This window comes from Cloeon dipterum, chromosome 2, assembly GCF_949628265.1.
Source record: "Cloeon dipterum chromosome 2, ieCloDipt1.1, whole genome shotgun sequence".
In the NCBI taxonomy this organism is placed as follows: Eukaryota; Metazoa; Arthropoda; class Insecta; order Ephemeroptera; family Baetidae; genus Cloeon; species Cloeon dipterum.
Window position 1 is genome coordinate 15,969,247 of NC_088787.1, and position 27,752 is coordinate 15,996,998.

At 35.9% G+C, this 27,752-nt stretch overlaps 2 protein-coding genes and 5 long non-coding RNA genes across 10 annotated transcripts; 1 reads left to right on the top strand and 6 right to left on the bottom strand.

Moving 5' to 3' along the window:
* Nucleotides 1-2,443: 2,443 nt before the first annotated feature.
* On the bottom strand, nt 2,444-10,434 carry LOC135936816 (uncharacterized). 2 transcript variants are annotated; one of them, XM_065479784.1, is made up of 6 exons: nt 10,103-10,434; nt 7,041-7,951; nt 5,744-5,917; nt 5,524-5,679; nt 3,034-5,468; nt 2,444-2,973 (listed from the first exon to the last, which is right to left on the bottom strand). In XM_065479784.1, exons 2-5 carry the CDS (start codon nt 7,191-7,193, stop codon nt 5,340-5,342), a joined length of 612 nt encoding a protein of 203 aa, XP_065335856.1. In that variant the 5' UTR covers nt 7,194-7,951; nt 10,103-10,434; the 3' UTR covers nt 2,444-2,973; nt 3,034-5,339. The 2 variants fall into 2 exon arrangements, with proteins under 2 accessions (XP_065335856.1, XP_065335855.1); XM_065479783.1 differs by lacking the exon at nt 10,103-10,434 and adding an exon at nt 8,632-8,957.
* A 220-nt stretch (nt 10,435-10,654) lies between these two features.
* Nucleotides 10,655-13,092, bottom strand: LOC135936432 (uncharacterized). Its single transcript, XR_010574333.1, has 2 exons — nt 11,362-13,092; nt 10,655-10,892 (listed from the first exon to the last, which is right to left on the bottom strand). It is a non-coding gene; the product is annotated as an uncharacterized LOC135936432 (long non-coding RNA).
* A 1,150-nt stretch (nt 13,093-14,242) lies between these two features.
* Nucleotides 14,243-18,073, bottom strand: LOC135936821 (uncharacterized). 3 transcript variants are annotated; one of them, XR_010574396.1, is made up of 6 exons: nt 17,897-18,073; nt 17,594-17,722; nt 16,198-17,319; nt 15,286-16,139; nt 14,789-15,233; nt 14,243-14,571 (listed from the first exon to the last, which is right to left on the bottom strand). It is a non-coding gene; the product is annotated as an uncharacterized LOC135936821 (long non-coding RNA). The 3 variants fall into 3 exon arrangements; XR_010574394.1 differs by having other exon boundaries at nt 14,629-15,233; XR_010574395.1 differs by lacking the exon at nt 17,594-17,722 and having other exon boundaries at nt 14,629-15,233.
* Nucleotides 18,074-18,966: 893 nt separating this feature from the next.
* On the bottom strand, nt 18,967-20,166 carry LOC135936353 (uncharacterized). The gene is made up of 3 exons (XR_010574321.1): nt 19,980-20,166; nt 19,616-19,759; nt 18,967-19,135 (listed from the first exon to the last, which is right to left on the bottom strand). It is a non-coding gene; the product is annotated as an uncharacterized LOC135936353 (long non-coding RNA).
* Nucleotides 20,167-21,398: 1,232 nt separating this feature from the next.
* LOC135937089 (uncharacterized) lies at nt 21,399-23,001 on the bottom strand. Its single transcript, XM_065480174.1, has one exon. The coding sequence runs from the start codon at nt 22,067-22,069 to the stop codon at nt 21,614-21,616; it is 456 nt and encodes a 151-aa protein (XP_065336246.1). The 5' UTR covers nt 22,070-23,001; the 3' UTR covers nt 21,399-21,613.
* A 1,330-nt stretch (nt 23,002-24,331) lies between these two features.
* LOC135937096 (uncharacterized) lies at nt 24,332-25,484 on the bottom strand. The gene is made up of 2 exons (XR_010574451.1): nt 24,928-25,484; nt 24,332-24,835 (listed from the first exon to the last, which is right to left on the bottom strand). It is a non-coding gene; the product is annotated as an uncharacterized LOC135937096 (long non-coding RNA).
* A 113-nt stretch (nt 25,485-25,597) lies between these two features.
* LOC135937093 (uncharacterized) lies at nt 25,598-27,120 on the top strand. The gene is made up of 4 exons (XR_010574448.1): nt 25,598-25,755; nt 25,904-26,204; nt 26,266-26,864; nt 26,918-27,120. It is a non-coding gene; the product is annotated as an uncharacterized LOC135937093 (long non-coding RNA).
* Nucleotides 27,121-27,752: the final 632 nt, after the last annotated feature.

A 27,752-nucleotide genomic window follows, 5' to 3' on the forward strand; every position in this document is an offset into this window, starting at 1 on the left:
TCAAATTTTACCATCGGAGCAGTTTCATGCGAATTTGGACATTTGGAGGATTCACAGAATTAGATTTTCAGAGATTTTTGAGGTAACGAAAAAATTGGGAATCTAATCACAAGTAATTTAAGCAAATAATATAAGTGTCACCAACAAATTCATCGCCAAAATATCCCGTCCAATCAACCTCCAAAATTTGGAGGTCGAATTTGCCTAGAACGGCTCATTGGGATGCCTGTCCCGAAAAAATACCCGATTCAGGCCCGATTCTCATATAACCGCTTCTACTTCTGCTCGGGATCCGGGTATTCCCGGGTACCCGAAAATTTCCCGGCTCGATGGACCTTCTCTAGCATCAATGCATTAAGGAGCACGATTGCAACGTTAGGGTGACTTCGTATCATGGTGATCTCACAGGAATACATTAAATAACAAGTAAAAATGAGAGCGGAAAGCTTTTGACCTTCGCATTTTTGAGGTCGCTTTGCGGTCTTCAATGCCGAGAATTTGAAAAGCAGAAAGCCAATAGCATACATACTGCTGCAGTTTTTTTAATTAATCTGAATATAAAAGAGTATTATAGATAAAATGCAACTGCCTGAATTAATTTTGATCATAGAATCTACTGACCAAGTAGCAGAGACATTTGCACAACAAACTACAGCAAAGAGATATATTTAACAGTCAAGAGGGCTTATCGAATTAAAATTAATGAAAATTATAATTAAACCAGCAGTATCTGAAACTATTTCCACAAGTAGAATTATATCGTTTTTATTTACATTATTGAGGTCTTGGAAATTTAACTATAAAATTCATTAACCATACAAAAATACAGAAAATCTTTCAACATGTTAATGCTTTATTTTACATAATAATTTGTTACATTGGTAAAATATTCGAATAAGCAAAATTTTAGTTTCGGAATACGTGTTAATTATATGCCTTAATAAATCGAAAAATTAAACATTGCGAGAAGCTCATAATTTTCAAGAAGTTATTTTTACAAGGTGTTTCAACATTGCATTGTAAATAAGTACATTTTTAAGAGTCGAAATATCAATATAATTTTGGAATTAAAAGGCAAAAATAGGTATTTATGTGGATAAAATAAAACAACTAGAAGTCCCAGAAAACTTAGATCCGAAAAAATTGGGCAGAAACAAATGAATGAATCGAATGAATGAAGGACTAATCAATTTAAGTTAAAACCTAGATCTACATGTTTCCGTCCTGGAGTCCCAAAATTGATCTGCATCGCACTCTCTTTCAGGTATATTGAGAAATGATTCCAGATTGCCGCCTACGTTTGATTGGCTGGGTCGTCCTTGCTGTTGAGTTCTACTTTGCTTCCAGTAAGGTCCCTGAGTATATTGCTGCAGCAGTTTGATTGGTTATACTGGGGACAAAAGCGCAGGATAGTTTGGTACACTTACTCTTTGTCTGTTCGGCTGAGGTTGAAACAGCTGCTGGCGTTGGTTGAACGAATCCTGTGGTTGTCGTTGGTCAGGGTTGTTTAAATTCGCCCCCTGTCCAAAGTTCTGAGCACCACAGACGCAAATTATCGCGATAAAGAATACGAGAAGGCCGACTATTTTCACGTGCCACATATTCAGGCTGTGACTTGCAAACAAGGAACAATATTCCAAGCTACTGGCTCACTGGGAGTTGGCGACTTTGGTTTTATGCTTTGCGCCGCATCGTTTTTTAGTGGGAATAGACCAGAGAAGCGGATATATATGCTAGCAAACCAGTTGAATTTTGTGAACACGTATGTGGCTACTGAGTCTGGATGTGATGGTATATCATTCGTTTTGGTGAAGATTTATAGATCGTAGAGAAGATGAATATGGTTTATTGAGACGCCAATTTATATAAAAAAATATTGGGGTTAATTGAGATGAGCTTTACGTTGGGCAATAAATGTGTCATTTAGATGTGTATTTTAAAATTTTGCAAAATAGGAGCAAAGATTAACCAGATATTAAATTAAAAAATATTTTAAACAATTTTCCTAATTTTCAACCATAAATATATCATATAGAGATATAACTGCTTGAATTAATTTTGATATTTTTAAAATCTACTGATCAAGTAGCTGAGACATTTGCTTTCCCACAACAGACTATAGCAAAGAGATAATTATATTTAGAACTCAAGATGGGAGCTTATAGAAATATGTCGTGCCGGTCTGATTTGCCCAAACGCGCACCCGTAGACCCAAGACGCAGCGCGCGGCTGCCGGCCGCTACCCAAGAACCACCATGTATAAAATTGGCTTTTCAGATAAGGCCGTGAAGTGTCACGAAAAATTAAGATCCATGAGAAGTTTAAATTAATCAATAGAGTCTGAAACTATATTCACGATTATAATTATCGTTTTTATTTACATTATTTAGCTCTTGAAAATATAACTAAAAAAATGCACTATATTTATATAAAAATACAGAAATTCTTTCAACTATGAATACTTTATTTTTCTTAATAATTTGTTACATTTGGTACAAAGATTCGAATGAGCAAAATTTTAACTACGGAATTTGTGTTAATTATACGCCTTAATAAATCGAAAATTAAAACATTGCGAAGCTCACAATTTTTAATGGTTTTTTACAAGGTTTTTCAACACTGCACTCTATAAATAGGTATATTTTACGAGTCCAAATATCAATATAACATTGTTATGTGACAAAAAGAGCCATTTATATTGTTAATATAAAACAGATAAAATCTCAGAAAATTTAGATCCTAAATAATCGGGCAGAAACAAATTAATCAAGGACTAATCAATTTCAATTAAGACCTATTTCTACATGTTTCCGTCCTGGGGTCCCAGACTTCACCTTCATCGCACCTTCTTTCAGGTGGATCGAAAATTGTTGTGACTGGTTGTGGTTGATTATTTGGTTTAGAGTTTGGGTTGGTGGGTCGTATTTGCTGTTGCGGTCTACTTTGCTGCCAGGATGGTCCCTGATTGAATTGCTGCAACAGTTTGATTGGTTATACTGGGTACAAAAGCGCAGGATAGTTTGGGACACTTACTTGCTGTTGATAAGGTGGAACGCCTGGTCGACCTTGGTTGACCCTTTGTTTGTTTTGCTGTGGTTGTAACGGCTGCTGGCGTTGGTTGAAAGAATTCTGTGGTTGTCGTTGTAAAGGGTTGTTTAAATTCGCCCCTTGTCCAAAGTTCTGAGCTCCACTGATGCAAATCATCGTAATAAAGAATACGAGAAGGCCGACTATTTTCACGTGCCACATATTTAGGCTGTGGCTACTTGCAAACAGGAAAAGATGTCCCCAGCTACTGACTCACAGGGAGTGGCGACTGCGATTTTATACTTTGCGCCGCACCGTTTTTTTGTGGGAAAAGGTCAGAGAAGTGGATGTGTTCGCAAACCAGTTTGAAAATAAATTATTGAACACAGTGTGGCTACTGACGAGTCTGGATGTGATTGTATTTCATTCGTTTTGGTGAAGATTTATAGATCGTAGAGGTGAATAAAGTTTATTGAGACGCCTCTTACAAAAAATATTGAGCTTAATTTAGATGAGCTTAATTACGTTCAACCAAATGTGTCCTTTTGAAGTATAATTTAAAATTTTGGGAAATAAGAGTTAAAACAAGTACCAGATATACTTAATTAAAAAAATATTTAAAGCAAATTTGAATCTTAAATTAAACATATACTATAAGGAAAATCAACCAGCGACTGATTTTTTTATCTTTGCTGAAATTTCAACAAGCTTTGCGTTAAAAAGAGAGAAACAATTAATATCACCCGTAGAGGGTGAGTTAGTTTTGTTTGCATTTTTAATATATATCCCAGTTTGGTAATTTTAACTTTGGTAATTTAAAACTGCTAAAAGTATTAAATTTTCCTGGAACCTGATGCAGTCTTTTTTAATTATGCACCCCTTTTTTGCGACTGTTTTACACCACGCATAGTAAGTCAGATTGATGGGTATGTAAAAACAGTAAATTGAAACTTCTGTGATAATTTGAAAATGTATATTTTAGGCTTAAACTTCAAAATTAAAGAAAACAGCATTTTACATTATGTGTTAACAAGGAAGGACTTAAAATCTTCATCCTGCATAATTTACACTTATATATCGCTTACATACAACGTTATTTAATACGGAGATGGATTTCTAGCTATTAGGGTGTGCACCTTACAGCGATTTAATATCTTGACAAAAACTGATCCTGGCGGACAATGATGTCTTGTTGGCGAACCGGCCACACCGGTCGGCCCTTCTGGAGGTCTCGCGGGGCCTCCAATTTGTCCTCCAGCGGGACCAGCGGGACCGCTTGGACCAGGAAATCCACTGGGGATACGTTGATATTGTCCGAACGCTACCAATATTGCTGACGAGAGCAGAAAAAGTAACAAACCAATGTGACGTGCCATTTTTTATGATCTGATAGTGATGTACTTACATTGCAAGTATTTAAAAGCTGAGGGCACGGAAACAAAGGACGGAAGAGGACGCACAAAGTGGCCTTGTCCAATGATTGGTTAACCAAAAAAAATCTCTGCGGTCAAATAATGAGGATGAGGTGCCACGGCAAAAACAGCGGCTCGGCGTATGGTGCCTCTATAATGCGCAGCACTTTCTGTAACTACATATTTGCCTTTACTGATGCGTAAGGCTAAAGTACTACGCATGTGTATTTAATTTACATATTTAAACTTTCGGCGTTTAATTAAAGCTTTATTAATATCATTTTATTTGGTCGCTCGAAGGTTAAGCACTGTTGATGAGTGTCCCTTTGAAAATAAATTTTTTAATTGGAATTTCATATCTCTATTGAGATTAAAAAGCAATGTAAAAATAATCATTAGTTCCATTCATTCGTCTTTATCTTTGACTGGTCCTGGTTGTCGTCCTCATAAATGTGTAGCCGTGGTGTCATCGAGGAGCAGTTGAGAGTCGAGTTGGAAGGGCATTCAAATGAAATCTAGTTAATCTCTTATGGACGGGATGCGCGAGAGAGGAATAGAGAGAGGGCGAGGTGAGGACGCCGAAAAGCGGGTGGAGTGCTTTAGGGTGTAAAACACTTAAAATATTAAAATCTTCAGTCAAGGAAACCAGAGCAGTAAATATAAATTAAAATTTCAATATCGTATATGTCAATTCGCAGGTTTGAAAAGCTAACAGTACACCATAAAGCGCAATATAGGGTTAAAAAGCGATTTATAATTTTACAGCATTACACTGAGGTGGGTTGTTTCAATTCTTTTAAGAGAACAGCATTATCAATAAAGAGTACAACATATTATATTGTTTTGTGTAAAACCAACTATTTTTTAAACACATAAAAATTAAAATTGATTATGAAAAGCTCAGACGTGGTGCAGCAGTGAATAGTCAACGTACGGTTGGCATTTTCCTCGGTAAACCTGATAGCCTGGGGGGCATATGGATAGACCGTGATATCTGTATGGGAACAAACTGCCATAATTCAGATACCCCTGAAAATAAATCATTATAAGACCAGGCAAATAAAGTGTTTAATGAATCACTCACCCAAAATCTGTTGGCATACGGCAACGAATTAATGCCTTTGCTCAATGAAAGGGCGTTATACAAAAATGGCAAGTATGCAAAATATGGGTGATTAAGTCCGTGCGTAAATTGATTAAGTGAGTTGCCGGCGTAAAGGGGGTTCAGTCGATAAAACCACTAAAATGTTGATAAAATCATTAATTTTACTGTTTGAAGTAAAATACCAGGTCACTAAACCTACCTGAAGAGGATGGAGATAAGAAGCCTTGCAAACTCCCTGCTTATTCTGCTTGTAGCCTGGCAGACACTTGTCTTTGTTTAAGAGATGAATAGCACCTGATTGTAGAAGTGGCCTCGCAGATGTGACAAGTAATGGTGATGACAGAAATGCTGGTGCTTGTTGGTTATCATTTGTCTACGAACGAAATACACTTTTCTTAGTACAGCTTAATTACAGATTTCCCGTCTGCGCCGAGAAATGTTAACAAGGTAATTAGGAAATCGCACACATATTTTGCACACCAAGTGATCTTATCTAGTATACAATTAAAACCTCTTATTACTAAGCTGCGACAGAGATAATTACGCGTTTTAAAGAGTAATTGTTCCTGTAATAGAAGACGTCATTTTTGCATGATGATTAAAAGATGTGATCGTCCTCTTTTAATGCTATAGAGATGGCAGAGCATTCTTCGAAATCCCGTCCTGACTATTTTAATTAGTAAATATTTCATTTAAATGACCTAAATTGCTCGGCTCTGCACGGATTTGTATATGATGGATATCAAGGTATTTATTAAAATTTTTAGAGGAAATAATTGAATACCATGCTTTCGTACTGCACAGCGGCTTTCTGGCCCCATGGGCCTCATCAGCAGTATTTTTACTCCAAAATAAAATTACCCCAGTATCAGCTACAGAGAATTCCGAATCAGCAATCGTTGGAAACGTCCGACTTAACTCATAGCTGAGTAAAAATCGAAAAGAAGAAACGAAAGACAAAATCTCGTCCTCCCTTTGATTTAACTGTTGTCCATTCCTTTTCTTATTATATAAATTTTTTAACTTTTTTAGTTTTCATTTAAAAGTAAATGCTAGTTTTACGGCAACATCCTGATTAAATTGATGACTAGAAGAGTTTGAGCTCGAGATGATTGAGATATATAGTCTCACCAATTCACCTTCTGCCACAATTCAAATACAAATGCACCCTCGATTAGCTTGCACACCCAATTATATAAATTTTAAGGACAGTATTGTAAAATTCCTAAATTGTATAGTTCAGTAATGTGAATTAAATTTTATAATTTTTGGTTTTTCTCATTTTTCATAAAATGTTTACACCACTAATTATCAAAGCAAGAGAAACCCATTTGCAGGAACACAAGATCGGCTTGTGCAATCGGAACGTTAACTTAATTGTGTCCAGCAGCGGTACAAATTTTCAGATTAAATTGAAAAATGTGTGAGAATAAAGACAGAGTCAAAGATTAATCATTTGAAAGTGTAAATATGGAAATTCATCTCGCAAAACTTACCCCGAACCTAACCCTGACGGAAGACTTGCACCTGCCCTCGCTCCAGTGTAACCCTGGTGGGCAGTCATCGTAATCGTGGGGTGGCTCTTGCGCCCGTGCCCGACATCCATGCAAAACAAGGAAAAAGACAAGTAACGAGACAAGCTGCTTCATATTTTGGTGTGAACTCGTGAAAACCACCCATGCCTCTTAAGTACTTACTGTCACGCATTCATAGAGGGCTTAATTGAGGCGGCCCCCACAGCTATACACGAAACTTATTATTAAGATCCGCTCATTAACATCGCTCATTGTTTTATTCTACACCAATCTCATAAAGAATGATCACGCTAAAATGACTTAATAAAAAGCATAAAGTAGCAATAAAGTACATTTTATGTAAAATGGTAATGAGTTTATTTATAATTACACTTTACATCGCAATTCATATATAATACAAATAAATGCCTAGTAGGAATATTTTAGTTATAATTGTAATAGTACAAAAATGTACCTTTTAAATTAAAAGCTGTATTTTTTCATAGATACTCACTATTGTCAGTTTGAATTAAACATATTTGTTAAAAGTAACTATTTTAGCGGGAGATAGGATTGAGGATTGCGCTTTTTTATTGTTCAAGCTAAACTAAAAACTAAAAAAGTGAATTCGCGTAGCGCACATTCTACTCGGTAAATAGAGTAGCATTATATTCGGTCTCTGTTGAACACGTTTTTAACTAAAAATCTTCGTCATACTGCTTATTTCTTAGTGCGTCTTCCTTTAAAACACATTTTTCGGTTTCGGTCCATAATGTCACCTTCCATGCATATTATTCTTCGTTTTGGAACGGCTATTATCGAAAATTGCACAATGTCACTCTCGACTTCAGGATCTTCAGTTACGGTGGAATCTTTCTTTGTGTCTGTCGTGTCTGCAATCAAATTAAAACAAAATCAGAATCTCATAAATTTTCTTACTGCCCTAATTGTTATCGGATGAATATTATCTAATATTTTAAAAAGCAGGATCAACATCTATTTGTTTCATTATTTGCCTCGATCGAGATATGAACATGACCCATCACCTCAGATAAAATCGAGACAAAACTTGACTATTCCATACAAACGTTCCGATTGATTATTCATCACAAAAACGATTTGCTGCATTCGTCATGACCTGATTTAACAACTGGAATATTATTCTCTGAATGGCTTATTGTGTAACATAATAGTACTACTTAATTTACGCCATCAAAGAATAGAGTGATCACAAAAATTGAAAACTGAAAATTGAGCTTCTAGAAATATAATTAATCTCAAAACATCAGAAACACGCACGAGTTTCGTGTGAGTAATAAGCATTTTCGGCTATAGAAGCCTCGTCAGCAGCCCACTGATGAAGATATCATTTGATCACGTATACGTTTGATACCTGATGCGTGCAGGCATCCTCTATTTTCATCTATTTTATGTTGCAGTCCAAATCAAATCTTATAATTTTCAAAACAAATATCGCAGGCTTTAAAATATCACTCTATCCAGAGACAAAGGGTTTGAAAACAAATTTTGTGTGTTTAAAACATTTCAATATTTAAACTAATGCCAAACTTACTTGTTGGAACACACATATCCTTGGCAGCGTCATAAAGATAGTTTTCTGGACAGTATTCATCCTCGTGCATTTTGGCAGGCGCGCAAAATGCAGGTAGGGAAAAGGCTGCAACCACCACCACCACCGCCGCCGCCACAAAAAAGCTATGCGGCGCGTTGGCCATTCTTGTTCAACTGATTGCTGGGAGCCAACATGAGAGCTGCTCCAATGACGCGAAATACATAATACACGGTGAAACCCAGTCTCCGCTGCTTGTTTGCCACAGAACCAGTTTCTCGCACTGCCGCGAGCAATTTGATATTTGGCCAGTCTATTTTATGTTGCAGCTACACGTTTTGAATTTCAGATTTTTTTTGTATTCACGTTAAAATATTTTGAAACAATTACATAGTACTTGGTCTAGTCAATGGATATCTAGAAAATAACGCGGCCTCAGAATTCAGTTTTAGCTGTTAAACTTGTGCGTCACGGAAATAATTGCAGTGTGGCATTTGTGCCTCCAAGCTCCAAGAGGTCCCTGATGGGAACTCTCGCAAATTAAGCCTTGCTCTTTCTTTAAATCAGAAAGATCAATAAATATAAATTTTCAAATCTTCGAACAACAAACTACAAGATAACAAAAAATAAGCAATGAAGGAAGAAACAAAAACACGGAACCATCAGATTTTATATCAAAAATATAAATTTATTCTTATTACTTTTGACAGATTTTTTATAGCAAATTTTCCTTTCTTCTTGATACTCATAGCCATTTTTGCATCTTCTAGAGGGGAGAGCTCCCAATATGCTTAAAGGTGTAAAGCGAAGCTGCTTTGGTGATTCATCATTCACGCCATAGCCTGCAAATTTATACAAAAATCACCATTCCAAGCAATATTTATTTATTTTAATTATTATTATTCTTGCTCAAAATGAAATACAATTAAATATAAAATTAAAGGGTTATACAAAGCAAGAAAGGGTGAACAGCGCTAGTGAAAAAATGCTAAAACGATCCATCACTGACAATGAGTAATATCACGCCGCACTGAGCCGCAATAGATTAATATTTTAAAGTTAATATAATCTTTATTATGATAGGTCAGATTTCTGTAAAAAGCTTAAGTAAAAACTTAGGCAGTACTCCACAGTATTTTTTGTTAATACTGAACTGCATGATTTGTGTCAGTTTACAGCTGCCTTTAACTATTGTGAACGCAATCGGTCATTTTTAATAATTTATTTGCGTGTAAAAAAAGTTAAATACTGTTGATAGAAGCTAGTGAAGGCAGGAGCACTCGAGGTTGTCAGAAATTTTCAGGGGAAATTAAATGCAGCTTTTTCAGTTTATAAAGAGCTGCTTTTTCCGTATTTCTACAGAAAAAATATTCATCAGAAATTCCCAGAGGAATTAAATTCCATTTCCAGTGAAAAATAAAAAAATACTTGTATCAAAATAAAATTTGCGCATCAAATTTAGTCGAAATTCTACCTGTTTCGATGCAACTGTCAAGGTTGACGTCATAGTATGTACTATCTGGGCAGTATTCGTCTTCCGCAGTTTGGGAAAAGGTAAAATCTGCTAAAATAACAACGCTGACGCTGAGAAAAAAAATGAACCTCAACGCTTTTGCCATTCTGGATAACTGAGCTCGCTCAAGTTTTTCTCTCTCCTGAGTGGCACCGATGACTTTAGCCTTGAAAATATGCCGTCAAATATATTTACACAGCCATTTCATCGAATAAACGCAGGACTTTTCTCAATTTTTTAAGTTTTGCTTGGGAGTGTAATGATTATAGCAAATAAGTGAAAATATACGTTTATAATCAATTGTCAGTGTAAAAATGGAACGCCTCTCCAGTTGCTCAAACTCAAGTTGATACAGATATTATTATTTAATTTTTTACACGCGATAATTATGTTTTTGAGATGAGTTCATTACTTTTTAAATATTGCAAAAAGAGCGTTTAATTCTCATTAAATATGGTAGTGTGCAAGAAATATCTCAAAGGTATTCAAAAACGAAAATAAAAAACCTATATATATGCATAAAATTAAGGTGTTTATTGCTATTTTTGTGTGTTTTACAGGTTATTTTGTATGTAATTTTTAATAATAATATTTGACACTTAAGATTATTCTCTTTTTGATTTTATTATCCGGTTTTCGTTTATACAAAAGTTTCGTCTTTTTTCGTAACGGAAACCAGATCTACAGCGTCTGATGGGTATATTAGTCCCTGTGATGCTGAAACCTGTGACGTCAAGTTCATCATCATTGGCTGAAAATAAACGTAAAAGAAAATTAAAAGCTATAAATTCGTTAGTATACTTGTTTATTCTTGCAGTCTATAGTTAATATCAATAAAAGTACTGAACGATGGAAATAAGTCTTGTTAAAATAAATTTTTTATTTCTTTCTTCAATATCAGTCTGGTTAAATTCAGAAAATATCAGGCAAACACATAATTAGATGCAATCAATGCAAATTTTTACATTTAATGCACTTTTTGCCAATTGTCAGAAAAAAATGATTTCCAAGCCTGGGAATTATTTTTCTTTTAAAATTATATTTCAAATTATCTACCTCCTAGACAGAAAAGTCACAAGTAGTCAAACACATAAATGCTTCTTGATGGGGCCGAACTTACAAGTATAATGAGACAGGGCGACACAATTAACAAACAAGTTTGAAAAGACCTTGTCCAGGAGGACGAAGCCCGAGTGAAACCAGAGAAAAATAAATCATACCTAAATCGATGCACTTGTCTAATTTCTGATCGAAGTATGCGTTTTGTGGACACTCAAAAAGCTCTCCTTGTGACGTGGTTAAACTCGTAGATATAGCACAGACAATAAGCGGGATAAATAAAAATGTAACTTTTGCCATCTTCGAGCCAACCGAACCAAATCTTCCTTCTTGCTTAAGTGTCACGTTGATAGAGGTTTCTGCGTTGAAAAGCACTCCGGGCCTTTCCTGGTCCGCGATGGAACCTGTTTGCGAGGAGGCTTGGCCTTTGCGGGCTATCCTTCGTTGCAGTGCTGCCTATTTAATTAGTAATTTAGTATTCAGTGTGTGAAAATAAACAAATACACAACTAACTCTGAGAACTTGAAAAAAGAATTAAATATCATGTATCCTTCAAAGTTATTAATTAATTTATCATTTCAATTATAAAACTTGATTTTCTAAGTTGATGATGTTGTGGAAATCGAGGAGCCGTGACAAAAATGCGTCTTTTATTTCGGACTCGTGGATTGAAGTATCAGTAAAGTTAAGATCAAGATCACGACTGTGAAATTACACAAATAATTAAAATCTCAGTATTACAGTAAATAATTTTAACATGAAAATATCAATTTCGAACATTTACAATTATTAGTTAAATAAATTTTCATCCCGTAGTGCGGGTCCAATAAGAAATAGCTTCTAGAATATTCTCGCACGAAATCTTCTCTTAGCCGGAGAGAGAAAATTTGTTTCGACTGCTGTCGTGCGAGGTTAAAGGTGCAGTAAGAGTGCAACGCTTATCGCACACCGTAACACTGCCACCTGTCGATGTGTCGATGTGAGTTTAATGCAACAGTAGTGGCGAGAAGGCGCCACAATGTTTATCAATTTTATTGTGGTTCAAGTACATATGATACATAGATATAGGCATTTAAAAATATCTTCAAATAATAGGATATTTTAATATAAATATTGACCAGTCCGTTGACTCGCGTTGTTAACTCATTCTCAGGAGTGTCAAAGCAATGAGAGATATTTGAGTAGTTCGGGGATCTAATACTGGCTGCCCAATGTTAGAGATGGCAAAAGGTGGTTAGTTAATGAACTCATAATGCTCTAATAGCCCAACGGGGTGGGAGGCGCACCGGCGCCGACTCGCCACTTGCTGGTTTTCGCACCTTTCCAACGGCTTTAGGGACAAATAATGTTCAATGAAAGACCTTGGTATGCGGAGAGGCGAAAAGATAGCCACATCCTCTGCGGCCAATCCATCCTCACCTTTCTGCTCGGCGGTGTTATTGGGGGTAGAGCCATAGAGCCCACGGGAAGTGCTGATGCTGATCAGAGGTTCTTATAATAATAACAAATTATCTTAAACAAACTATCTGGAAAAAAACTATTATATCTGTGTGGTGATATTGCTTAAGTAATATTTTAATTAAAAAAAATGAACTTATGTATTATACCTATGATGCTATTTTAGAAAGTATAAAATAAATTTTCCTATAAATATAAATAGTGCAATAAAATAGCTAATTAAATCGAAGGAAACCCAATAATAAATGAACTCAATACTTGTGCAATGATAAATTATCCTTGGGTGACCAGCGATATAAAAACACCAGCTTTGACAGCTAAAAGAAATTAATTTATTTTCTGGCTCGTTTCACTTTAAATGAAAAGAGGACCAAAAGGAGATGTTTTGGCTGGCCCAGCAGTGTTTTTCATATCTCTGGTTGCCAAGCAAAATTGATCATTACACAAGTATTGAGTTAAGTTTATTATTAGTTTTCCTTCGATTTAATTACCTATTTGATTGAACTATTTATAGCGAAATTATTTTATACTTGCTAAAATAGCATAGGTACATTACACTTTTTAAATAATTTTTATTAGGGACCCAATAAAAGGCGATATTGTATTTTGTTGTTCAACTGTCACTCGATGTTTCTTGGTTTTAAATACTGTTAAATAAATGTGTATCAAATGGAGAACAAATAAATAAGTTATGGATTGGTGAAAAATACACTGCTAGGTTTGATTTTAGGAGGTCAGTGCAACATTTGTGCCCTAATTGAATTCCCGACCAAAAATATATAAAATCATTGCAAACAGCTGTGGTCTAGCCTATAAAACTATTATTAATTTTATAACTTCATTTTGATAATGTAGAATTGTATTGAAATGGTGACGCTGATTTTATTTTATTTTGAAGGAAGAAGATAAATAAAAGGCAAGTAATTCAATGTGATTGAATTTATTTTTAATGCTGTGATTATAACGTTAAATGGCGATACATCATATTAAATTCCCTGCAGCTATATAATGTAATATGACATTAGAAATCTATCTACCCTTATTTTATTCTTCAATATTCTGCGAATTTTTTATCCAGACATAACCATTTATAGGGTCGTCAAACCTTCTTGAAGAAAACGTAGGTAAAGAACTAGCTCTATATCATTTTCCTTTCATAATATCTTGCTGTGCAGAAGCGTAAAAAATTATTGTAGCAAAATGAAATCGTTCTTAAGCATTGGGCCCAGTATAACGTGTGATTTTGCAACCAATATATTGAAGCTTTCATGTTACTCAGCGCTGCTTTTAGGCACTTGACTGCACATCTATCGTGAACAGGCTTTCAATTATCAACTACACGATGTCTCTTTGCGGCATTCAACTGGTTTCCAAACCATTGGGCTGGGCTGCTTATGCTTCTTTTTATTATTCTAGAAGAATTTTATTATCCGCATAGTACTACCTTGAGAGTTTTTAGTCAGGATAATTGTTCTAAAAATCAGGGCAAAAAGATCTCCTTACTTGAAAATTAATTTTTCGAGTTATAATTTAAGTTTATTTGAAACGAGGATTGTAAATAATAAAATACTCTAGCTGGAATGCTCCATTTTAAAATAAATCCTTTATTTCAGTTTGGTTACTATCAAAAGGAACATAAAGAAAAAAACTTTACTTTTCAAAATAAATGAAGATTGTAGGAAAAGGTTTTTGCCACACATTGCATCATGTAGGCAGTTAAGAAAGTTTGATTATGACTGAAAATATACCGTCTTTCTTCAAATTCAAAATAATAGTCGCAAATAATTCTGCTCATCCGACTGTCGCAATGCACCTCTTCAATAATGTGGACCATATCTCACCGCCTGTGCACTTTCTATAGGGAGGCTTGACAATCGTTAAAGTGGTGCTGTTCACATTCTCTTCTTGTTCCTCTGTTGGAAAAAGGTGAACATGCATGAATGTTATTTAAAATAGTTGCGTCAATTTACCGAATTTTTCCACACAACGTTTTAAATTAATGCTGTAAATTTCCCCAGTAGAGCACTGTTTGACATTTGAAGCTGCCAGTGAAATACTTTCTAACTCATCTGCTTTGATTTTTAACAGCAAGGCGCACAGCAGTAAAAGTAGGCTTAAAGAAAACACTACCTTCTCCATCTCGCGCTGGCGCTCAACTGACACTCTGTTTACTAAAGGCTTAGTACCGTTTCTAGCCAACTCCACCTGCCTCTCTTAAATCAATTTAAATTAGTGCTTGTGAAAAAACACGATTAATTTGGCTATAAAATATCTTAAACTTTATTGACGATTGAACAGCTACAACTTTCTTGAGCAAAAATTTGTTGCAGATTGGCTGTCAATATCAATTAAAAACTTAAGTTAATGAACTGCTATTAGATGAAAAAATAAACACTTTCTTAAACAGACCATGAAGTTAGATTGATCATAAGATTGTTAACTTTTATGATATATCATTTAATTGTTGTGATGCATCTTTTCAGACGACTGTCCCAAGTTTTTCCGTTGCTGCATTTTCTGTCTGGTGCGTTTCCTAAATTCAAAACTGCGCTGCTGTCCTGATCTTCAAAGTCCTCTGTTAAATAAGCAATGAATTTGATTTAAATTTTGGTCGACGAATTGATTACCAAATTTTTCTTCGCAACGTCTGAATTTTGCAATGTAGATTTGACCACTGGGACATCGTTTGGCATTTAGCAACGATAGGGCAACACCGTCGGACTCATTTGCGTGGGACAAGCTACCCAGTAAAATCAGGCACGAGAGCAGCACAACCGCCTCCATCTCAATCCAACTCTTCACTGGAACCTTCTCACTCGCGGGAGCCCCACACAAGCTTATAAACTGTAAGCTCTTTCTTAGTCATCTGGCATGTGCAAAAATATCAAAGTTTTTCAACGTGCTTTCAAAGTGCTCAACCCCGCTCGTCATATAAGTATTTTTATTTAGTAGTAAAAAAATACTGATGTACAGTCGTGAATAAATTATATTATAACGCTGCGTATTTCTTTCTTTTTCATATTCGTGGCTCTTTATAAAATGCAAAATAGCTGAATCTCTGAAAAAAATATAGTTATGTGTGATTTTAAATACCTTACTTAAATTAAAATCATCTAAATTTGAATATAGAAATTACTCTGTTTTCAGTTAGCGATATATTGTTGGAACATTAATAAACCATGCGAAAAGGGCGTTTGTTAAAAACATATAAAAAGCGAAATAATTGAATAAAAATGTATTGATGACCATTTTTATTTTACAAAAGCCTGGGATGAGAAAACAATTGACATAATATAGATACTTCTAATTAAATTAACAATTATCACGAAAGTAGAAATTTGCAGATGCATATGAAACAATTAAAACACTGTGACGCATCTATTAAGACGGCTGTTCCACACTTGACCATTTCTGCACTTGTTTCGTTTTGGTGCTCCAGCTATATTCAGTACTGTGCTCTCCGTTGATTCTTGGTGCTCATCTAGTAAAATGTTGGAAAATAATCAGACTGTAATAAAATGCGAAAATAAAATCTGTACCAAAACTTTCCACGCAACGTTTGAAGAAAGTGCTGAAGGCCTCTCCAGGGGGGCAACGTTTTGATTGGAATGCAGCAAGCACAACTCCTTCTGTTTTTGTATCGTCTGTCCTGGCTTCCAGCATTTTCAGTTCGCACAACAACAGCAGGCTGCAGAGAAACGCCACCTTCTCCATCTCGCTTCAACTCACAACTGCGCTCATTGATGGTGAGGTTGTGTTTTCATTTTACAAACAACACTTCTTGATCAGTAAAATTTTAACCGAATATGACTATTTCTAGTGATGATTTAATTGAAAAGAACAAAATCGCAATGAACATTTTAAATGTTTGTAAATGTATCACATGTGCAAACACAAAATGACATGCGGTTTTCAAACATTGCTTCGTCTGTGTGGGTGGCAAACTTGCTAATCAGGTATGTAAGCACTTTATACTGGCTGCTCACTGCCAGAGAAATGGCAAAGGTGGAAAGTTGAGTGTTTTGAAATGCTAAATTAACTCATTGTCAGCAGGCTGGGAGTCGCACTGGCGTCGACTCGGCACTTTAGCTGGTTTTCGCACCTTTCCAGTGGCTTAAGGGGAAATGTTTGGCGTTTAAATCAAAGATCTCGCGGTGCGCGGAGGTGAAAAGATTGCCAAATTAAGACACTCGGGAGGTTTTATTCGGATCTGGTGAGCTCATAGCCACGGGATGTGCTGAGCAGACGAGGTTTAAAAAAAACTATAACCCTAATTAATGTTTTCCAAATTTGTGGCACACAATACACAATAATGTCCAATTCATTTTTTTTAATTTAGCTTGATAATTTACAAGTCCCTTTGGAGTATTTGCTTTTTAAATAAGTGAAATAAAAGCTATAGCGGCTTTGGCGTACTACTACACATCAATCAACTTTCATATCTTAATTTTTAATTTAAGCATAACTAATTTAAATATAAAAGTTGAAGCATTATTATTAACTTAGGCAACAGAGTGTTGTGCGTTTCAAATGAGAATAATAAACTCTATCCAATTAATTGCCACAATAATGATGTACACAGTTCTCTTGTATAAGCTCAATTTCTTGTATGTCTCATGTTGGCTTGAAGCAGTTAGCAGGAACTCAAATTTTGACTCAACCTGAAATAATGTTACCCATTGTTAACATCCATATTATGCTTCCCGTACATACAAACAACTGTGGGTATATACTTTAATGGAACACTAGCAAGCATTTTAAAGGGATTTTGCCGATTTTACTTGCTTCCAATTTGTGAAAAGCAGAAAAATTCTATGGAAGCTTACTTTAACAAAATCTCATGTTTCAGCTGACCTTTTCATTGCAATGGAAAATATTTTAGATTTGATACTCACTTATACGTACTTAAATTTTATCGCACTTAAATATTCTTACCACCGACCACTTTGGTGCATCTTTTTAATCTGGGATGGAATATTTCATCATTTTGGCATTTCCTTGCTGGCGCGTTTGAAATTTGTAAGGTCGTTTGACTGCTGCTTGTATTAAAGGTTGCCGTGTCAACTAAAAATCAAGGTCACTGGTTTTATAATAAATATGTTTTTCTTAAACGATTTGCTGAAGCAAACATTACGATGATTGAACTTTAAGAAACGGACTTAAATTAAGCTCTTTAAAGCTTGATATTTAAGGTGATTTTTCGAATATTGCTTTTCATCCAATTATAAGATTATATACCTGTCGAGGAAGAGATGCATTTACTCTTCGCGTTATCAAAAACCTTTCCTGGAGGACAAACTTGATATCCGTGAGTGCGCTGGGAAGCACTTTTAAACACCAGATTGCACACCAAGAGAAGAGCAAAAGGCAACGCAACCTTCACCATCTTACATCGGAAACTCGACTGGTGCTATAATAACGCGCAGATGGAAAGCTCAGAGGAGGCTTAACTCCTGCCTGCAATCTCGAAAAGTCCTGCTAATCTTTATTTAAACAGAAAGTTGAAATGTTAGGGCTACTCCTCGATGATATTTCAAAATATTATGCCACATTTTTGGTACAAGCATAATTATACATGATCACACTAGGTTTACTTTAATGATCCCAAAAATGGCTCTTGCTAATAATATCCTTTTATAGTCTTAGTAGGAAAGATGCCTAACCATTTTTACCCATGGCAAAATAGCTACTTTAACAAAGCTACTTTTGTTACAATAGTTAAAACCGTAAAAATTTGTACGGCTATTTCAAGAATTATTTAAAAAAGGATACAATCTTAATTTGAGGGTTTTTGGAAAAATTGCATTATCTGGAGTAATTGTAAATCTGGCCTCAGCGAAATAATCTTTAAACTATTTTTTCCATAATTATGCTAGGAGATTGACAACCTGATATAAATGATAATTTGAAAATTTATGTGTGAAAATTATTTCTGCTGAATCGTTTTCTAATTGAGATTGCTCACAAATCGATCCGATTTGATCTACCAAAATAAAACTTGACCATTTTAAAACAAAGAAGGAGTTTAGTTTTTTCTAACAACTCATATTAAATTTATTCGAAATAAAAATCGATGATTGGTTTCAAATGTGAAAGCTATATGTGTATTTCAAATAAAGAGACAATTTTGGCCCTTCATAGCTAATTGAACAGTACACGAAACTTGGTGCCGAGTGATCAGTGCCAGCCACCGCTTTGGCCTGAACTACTTTGGACGAGCGTTAATCGATGCTGAACTAATTTAGCGTGCTGAATTCCAGTAGTTACTGACGCTGACACTAGATTATTACATTTAACAAACACAAAGGTCCACCGTAAAAATTTTATTGCTCTCATGATAAAGATATTACAGGCAAGATTATTAAAACAAATAAACAAACAAAATTTTAAAAAATGACATCCATTAACTGCTTGAACGCGAGGGGCAGCTGGAGGTGGGGATGGGTCGCGCCGTCTGATTGCAGGGCTGGCACCAATCTAGAACACAGAAAAATTTGTTGATCAAATCTTTTTATATATTTTTTGGCTGATTATTAACAAATATCAATTTAATAAGAAATCTTGGAATTCGCTTAAGTATTTCCATTCTGCTGGAACAGAGACCTTAAAATCAAACTGCTAACAATATAGTGGAGCGAAAAATTTCCAGAATAAACGAGTATTGCAGGTGGTGCTCACATCGTTTTTAGGTCAGCCTGAAAAATTAAAAAAAAATATATATTTTATATGTATTTATCTGTGAATCTCTTCTGTTAACTAAAACAGATATGAATAAACCATTAAAATTGTCGTGGCCGACAGACACAGTGAGATGACTGCAGCCGCGGTCAGTATTTCACCGAATAGATTACCGTTATTTATTTATATATTATTGTAAATAATTACTAACTGTTTCGTCCATACAGTTTTGGAAGAATATAAACTCTTATATAACTTAAAACTTCTCAAACTTCTTACCGTCCTATCAGCCAATCACATTGATGCACTTCATCAATCTTTTCGAGAAAATTTGTCCCTCTGAGCATTTCCGCTCTGGTACTTTTGTTAAAAACAAGTTAACTTGGTCCTCACTGTTGCTTGAGACTGTAACGTTGACCTCATCTGTGAATTTTATTAAAATAATAAGTTATACATTGTAAGTAAAAGAGTAGCTGCTGTAAACCACGCGTTATATTTTGCTCTGCGGAACAATATTTTATGTTCTTCAAGCTTTAATTGAATTTCCGGTCAGAAAATCTAATAGTAATTAATAATATTGTTAGTTCTCTCGTTTAAATTTAATTAATATTTTCATATCTAAAATCCTGAAAATATTTTACACCTGATGATGAAGCCACACATCTGTTGAGCTGTTCGTCGAAAATCTTTCTTGGAGGACAAACGTGATCTGCGTTTATTCGCGTTGATAACATCTGCACCACAGGACTGCACACTAAAAGAAGAGCAATAAGCGACACAACCTTCTCCATTCTACACCAGACACGAAACTGGCTTTTTCACGCGATGAAACGCAACAAGGAGAGGACTATCAACCTTCTATATAGCAACAGCTACCCTGCCATTTGATCAAGAGCAGAGGATTTATGTAGCTCTGTTTATTTGCATATAAAATGCTAGAAAGTTTGCTCTCATTTCCCTCATTCACATATAACAAGATAAAATTATTTTCGATTGATATAAAGTGTGAGTTAAAAAACATGGAAATAAATGAATTGGGAAAAAGACTTCTTAGATTTACACATTTTGGGGATCAAGCATTACTATATATTTTTTATTTTAATAAAAAAACCAAACTGCTTGAATCGTTGCAAAAAATCGTCGTTTTTAATCTCTCGACTATAGTTTCAACGTCATCCAGTACGTCCTAATCATGAGTAAAAAAACAATTGAAATCAATACAATATCTAATGTCACATCTTAAAATTACAAAAAATTCCGACATAAAAATTCCATACACTTGAATATAGCTCAACGAGCTTGGGAGCTTGGGAGCGCACCAGCTCCGACTCACCTCTTGCTTTTTGTGAAGTGTACCTTTTCAGCGGCTATAACGACAAATAATGTTATGGCGTTTTAATAAAAAAAATACCTCGGTGTGCGGGAAACGAAAACCTGGAACGTTAGGTCCAGGTTCCTCTGCGACCAAGTTTTCCGCTTGGCGGTGCTACTGAGACTGGGTGAAACCACGAGAAGTGCTTTGCAAAGGTTCAAGAAAAATTTAATAAAATATTGGGCAGTAAAATACCGGAAAAATAATTAATTATATTCGTATATAGTATGACACGTTTCATATTCTTGGATTCACCAACATGCGCTGCGAAAAGTTAATTTTATTTATCAATTTCTGCCTCGTTATTTCTTTTTCGCTGTAATCATTGACCACATACTTTGCAATATCTTAACAAGATGAGAAATTCTGTTTGTAATTTATCGAATTGAAAAACAATTTTGAAAAAACTTTATGTTTTTAGTTTCATTATTGGCACATTGAAGGCACATCATGGTATTGTTCTGGACCTTTGAAATGATTCTTAATCTACCTTTATTACGCGTTCATTTCATTGTAAAAAGAAAACAGATGAGAGCCCTGTTCTGAAAAATAGTATTATATCATGTTTAGTAATGGGAACCTCTGATGCACGTTCTTACACAGCACACTGAAGGTCGATGTTATGAACTTATGGCGATGAATCATACCTTTGGATCTATATGAGATTGCCTTTATAGACAGGAAAACCCATTATTTTTAATTCTATAGCATTTTTATTCCAAAAATCATCACGAATTATTCTGTCAATACAGTTATTGATTAATATAAACAGCATATTTTTTAAATACAAGATAATTTGGTGTTATAAATAAAAAAAGGTGATTCACATTTATTATTAATTATTTTTATATACATCCGCATCTTTGAAACTAAATATACGTCTTTAAACTGCCAGTCCATAAATTTCAGTGAAGGATTTTTCTGCACACACCGTTCCGTCTCATTTGTCCTTTACCACAGTCTCTGTTTGGCGCATTCGCCATCACCCTCTTGTCCACTAGTACCTCTTCAGTTGTGTTCTGCTCTGGCATCACTGAAGTAATCAACGGTGCTGGCGTCGTCGAGCTATGAACCCTGGTCACCTTCGTCGTGCTTGTTCGTTGCTTGTGGTAACTTGAAGTCATCACAGAAGACCTAGCAGTTGTCGCAGTAGGTCTTTTCGTGACCTGATCCGGCATCAGTATCGAGTCAACGTCGTTGCTGTATTTTCGAGTCCGAGGGGTCGTCCTGGTCTGCAGTTGTCTGGTGTGGATGACCGGGGCCTTTGTGTACCGCTCTGACGAGTCCGCAAAAACGAACGAGTCGTCGGCGGCCAGCGCGGCCGCCGAGAGCGTGAGAAGCATCAACACGGTCGCTCGCATGATGACTGGCTCGTCAAAGGCAAAGGTCGTCAATGGGAGCTGCTTGTTTTGCAGCCAATGTCCGAGCAGCCGTAACAGATTACTCCGGACGAAACCGGTTGCCACACTTTTCAACAATCGCTGTACTTCACGCGGTCTTCCCGTTTGAATATCACAAAATTGGGATTTCCAACAAAGAGGTGTCAGTCACGCAAGTATGGTCTGCAGCGGCCCGTTCTGTCTCTCCTTTCGTTCGTCTTGTTGCACCGCCTGCCAGGAGCCATAACCATCATTTTCCTGCGCCGACCGCCCGAATCGATGGTGTTGTCTACGTCCAGATTTTGAAAATCGTCACTTATCTTCACTTTTCCCGAAAACTCCTTTTTGAAAATGTCTAACATGCTCGTGGTAGACTCATTGTTCACTGCCTGCTCGGTTGCACTCACTATTTCAGTAGTTGTGGTCTCAGTTTCCTCTATAAAAGATGTGTCCGCGGTGGAGTTGGATTCCTCCCCAATGGCAAGGGTGGTGTTGGTGTCGCGAGGGTGGAAGATTGCGGAGAGTATCCAACAAAAGGCGTGACTGGAGTTGAGCACCAAAAGTAGCGCGACGGCGATCACCAACAAACGCATCCCACCTGTGGCACGTACTCATACAGTTCAAATGAAAGTGAGAGTTATCGCGTGTAAACATTTATATGGACACTCTCTAAGGTTACATTCTTGGCTGGGCTTTCCTCGATGCCGGCTCCCACTTGCTGCACGGCTTCTGAGAAGATCCGCGTCAAAAGTGGCACACGATATATTCTTAAATCATTTAGAGGTCAGGGGCCATTGGAGCAGAGGTGATTGGGCTGGGTTGCTTGTCCCAATGATGCGAGATAATAATACGTAGCCTCTATCGTGGTGTGATGAAACTGCGTCGCACTCTGTCACTTTCATGCGAATACGCAATTTTACAAACGAAAATTACAGGCTTGCCCTGTATTTATTGATTTAAGCATAAATATAATTTTTTTTTTAACAATTATAATATATGTTTCCGTTTCAAATACAAAGCATTTTATTGAAGCTTGCAGTTGTGATAAAAATTTTGTGCTCAAAATTAGCGTATTTATTTTTGCTAAACACATTTACATATTCTTGTTCCCTGAAAAGGTCGTTCGATTAACACACTTTGCAGTGCTCATTCATTCACGGCGACAGTTTTCACGCCTCTCAAAGTCGAGAAATAAATAAAATTCAAGGTGTTTTTATTTAGAAAATATTGCGTAATTTTATTGCATATTTAACAAAACTCGACGTTCTTGAAATTTCTTTGTTAGTCACAGTTGTTGCGCTACAATGAGAAATGAGAGTTTTGCTCCAGCTGCGCAGACATAATGTACAGTCATCAGTATGTGAACATTGCATAACGGAAGGAGAATATAATAAGCATCTTTGACAGGAAATAGTTGATATAACAGCCAAAACGGCCTTCACTAACTCTAACAGATAACAAAATGAACAAAAATCAATAATTCATAGCCGTAAGACATCTCCAAACTATAAATTAAGTTTAAAGCTCACAAAAGAATAGGTGAGGTTCCGCACACACAATCTTTGCACAATCCAAGCAAGGTGATTTGGTAGGCGCAGAGTTTTCGGGTTTCCCAGTGACTTTTTTCGATTTCCGACAGAACAAAAACCGCAAGGACTTTCACTCCTACACACTACGGATTATTGAGGTCCGGTATCGATTCACGTGCGAAAGACAGGACACGCTTGCACCTTCCACGCACCACTTTAAATCCATCTGGACACGTCGGGGTGGTGTGACCTAATTTCGGCGCCCTAATAATGTATGAAGCAACCACGACTTTCTTGTTGCTGGTCGGAAACCGGGCGCAGCCGTCCCGAACACTGGCCGTCAGAATCAGGAAAAGTAGAAGCAACTGCACTCGCGGCATTGTGCGCTTGCACTTGTCAGATAACTACTGAATGTTTGCGAATTCTTGTAACTGCACCGGTGCGTTGGCAAACTCATTGCTTTGCATATCTTGCATGAATATATTGCGTATTGGGCTAGAAGCGTGCGATTGCAACTAACAGGAATAAAAATAAATTTATTGTTCACCAGTTACGTGTTAGCTTCAGAGTTAATACTCTGTTAAAAATAAATTTTGAAATACGTTTCAAAGCAAACTGTGCTCGTTTGAAATTTGAATTGCGTTTTCACCATTCAGGTAGAAAATTGATTATTCCAATGCCACTTCTTTTTTTCTATAAAATAAAACGATTTCAATCAAACCACACAAATTTATTCTTAAACATATTTCATTGTTTTTTTTTGCGAAACAAACAGATATTCAAAGAGAGATCGATTAAATCCAGTTCTTGTATTTTTATATTTACATTTTTCATGCAGCACGGTAATATTTTTTTATATTCATATCAATTGAAAATGATTAATCTCCAGGATACAATGTTCATTACAATGCATGATTTTGAATAATTTATGTTTTCTTACAATGATCTTTGCGAAGAATTGCCCTATCAAAAAACGAGCAATCCTTCAATCCATTTTTATCAATGTTTCCAATATTGGTGTTGGAATGATGGTGGGTATGTAGAGTATTGTGTGACCGTGAGTAGAAACCAGAAGATTTTGGCGACTTCTTGAAACCATGAGAACTTGATAACCTCACCGATGAACCTCTTTTAGCGTCTACTTGATAATTGGCAATACTAAGTAGCAGCAAGCAGAAGATCGCAACTGAGAGTACTTCGTTACGAAGCATGGTTAATACTGAAAGAATAAAAGGCAGCAAAATTAACATCTATTTTTAATTTATGAGTGAATTTTCAATCGCTCTCTAAATATCAAAATTTACGGCAAACCTTGAATTGTCCCGCAGTGCTGGTCTGTGATTTGATTAAGTTGGTCAGCAGATTGCGAGATGCTAGAAATTCGGGTAATATTCAAGTTGCGCTCGTCACGAGAACTCGAACAATACTATAGCTGCCACATCTAAATGCAGTCATTATAAAAGTACGATAATAAAAAGGGGGTGTCATCCGGTCACTTGAGGTTCTGACTAGCACAAAAAAACAAGGGGAGTATATATGTGGAAGATAAAATGAAAACACATGGAGAAAATTAAGCTGTAAGGGAGGTCATTAAAGAGCGGCGCAATATATGCATCATCTTCTTTAATAAGTTTGGCTGAGTGAGAGTAATACGCAACAGAAGAATACTGTTTATTTGTTTTTTCTGCTAACAGAGTCGAAGGCCATAATTTGACCTTTAGGGATAAAATTGAGGAAAACAAGACGCTGACAATTTAAGAGGAAATAAAAAATTATTTTGCAATATTCGTTATCATTTAATAAAAAATTAATTTTTAGCATATTGAAGCAAAAATAATATTTCAAAAATGAATGAAGTAAATGAACACTGTTTAGAGAGGACAACAAATTAAATCCTGCTTTATGCCTCTCGCAGCAAAAAGCCTGTTAGCATGTGTATGGTATGTGTATCATATCATTCAAGTTTCGTTCCTTCAAAGTCCATCGCACTTTGACTCGCTTTGGCTGAGGCCGATGCTGGCCAAGGTTCCTCCAGCTGCGGACAGTTACTTGCAATTTGGGATCAGAGTGCATATCTAGAATCTATATAAATACACCACAAGTCTTGACGCATTTGAATCTCACTCCAGCATTTGACAGGTATGCAACATTCTATATTGTATATGAACTCACAATCAGATTATTATAGTTTTTGTATATACAATTAAGAGGACTGCTACAAGTAGCAATGCCAGCCATATTATATTTTAATTGATATTCCAGTGGGAAACCATAATATTTTTTACAGAAAATCAACCGCACCGCCACCGAATAAATCTGATAAGATGATGTGTAAATCGATGTTGTGGTCCATGATGGCTTTCCTCTGCTTGGCAACAACTGTCTTTTCCAAGCAATCATCAGACAAATCATCTTCCGACTCCAGTGAATCGTCTGAAGAAAAGAGGCCAGTAGCGATAGCGAATGCCACCGAAGTTTCCGTTGTCTCTGAAATTCCAGCAACAACCTCACAAGCACCTTCGGCTGTCATAACTGCCACGGAGCAAGCTCTTCAAGAAAACAATCAAACGCAGTTGTTGCTAAATGAGGTAAGTCTCACAAAGGCGTCTTAAATAAGGTCTTTGTTTTGAAATCTTTTAATAATTTCAGGCTTAACACCGCAGAGATGGGAATATAATCGTATGTATAGACTATGAACGCCAGATTTCATCAAATTAAAAACTATATTTTACCTTAATCGCGAATATTTGACCAAACCAAAACAAAATGTTATGATTCATTAAAAATTGAACCTACCCGAGAGTAAGATGCCTTTGTTTTCTACCCTGTTTCTTTGAAGCGGTAACTCAAAATTGCTCCTATAGTGAATTTAGTGCACCAAAAAAAATTAATATATTCAATACCCCGCTAACATTTTATTTTTTAATACAATTAATTACATATTATTCTTCGCTACCGCTAATTATAGTATTAATTGAAGACCAAAACACAATACGTAATTCAAATCTGCGACGATACTAAAGTTAAAGTTTTTAACTAATCTTGAATTGATTAAATTCCTTTTTGATTAAATATTCTTTTTCTGTGTTCTTGATAAGATAAATGAAGAAGAAAAACATCTTCTACTTTGGGAATTAGTTTTATTTCATTTTTCAACTGCCGTTGATTAACATTTGGTGTTGAAAATGAGAATTTTTGCTCTATTTTGGGTTGTCGGTACTATTTTGGTGCACAACTGCATTTGTGAGGTAATTTTAATGTACAAATTTTTAGCCAGCACAATCTAATGATCCCAATGCAGAATCGCGTTTCTATCGGCGGCAGAGAGTACATAATATTTGCGGAACTGGCAAGTCAATTTTCGTTAAAATAATTCACCTTCTCTCAGTAAAGTGTAAAACGTTACACACAGTACGACAGGCCCGCAGCAGTATCCCTTTGTCAGTCAAATGAAGCGCAACTCATCGTGTTTGAAACGGAAAAAGAACAAATAGATGTCGCCCAGTTTTTGTATTCTAACGATTGTGAGTATTTTTATCAATTGAATAATCTAATCAAAATCTTAATAAAACCTTAAACGTGCCTGCAGTTCCGTTTCTGCGAGCATACTGGACAGATGCCATAAGGTCGTTGAATAATTTGGATGTCTTTGTCTGGGAGTCCACCGGGACAGAAGTTGACAAAATTTTGTGGGCGCCGAATGAACCTAATCCGAGCATGGACAACAGCTGGGCATATTTTTTATCTGAGGACATCAAGATGATAACTGGTCTTAACGTTTTTACGCACAGTGTCATTTGCGAAATTTATTAAATTTAAAAAATTCAATACAAAAATAAGGACAAGATTTTATACATATTAAGAACAGCCTTACCCACATGAATAGTCGTGTTGAGTTTAACCCGTTTTCTCGGGAGGTAATGGAATTTAGCCTTTGACCGATTAAGAGTGAAAAAGACTTTAAAATTGGAAAAATTCCCAAGATGGAAGTGGAAATTTCCCATTTGCTTTTACGGTCACGACGAGAAATTAAAAAATTGGGCAGGGAGAACAATCACAGAATCAGAGTCAATCGGTATATAGGGTAAATGAGCCACGCTCGCCCCTTCATGGTCAGTCTGTGTGCACTTATATCA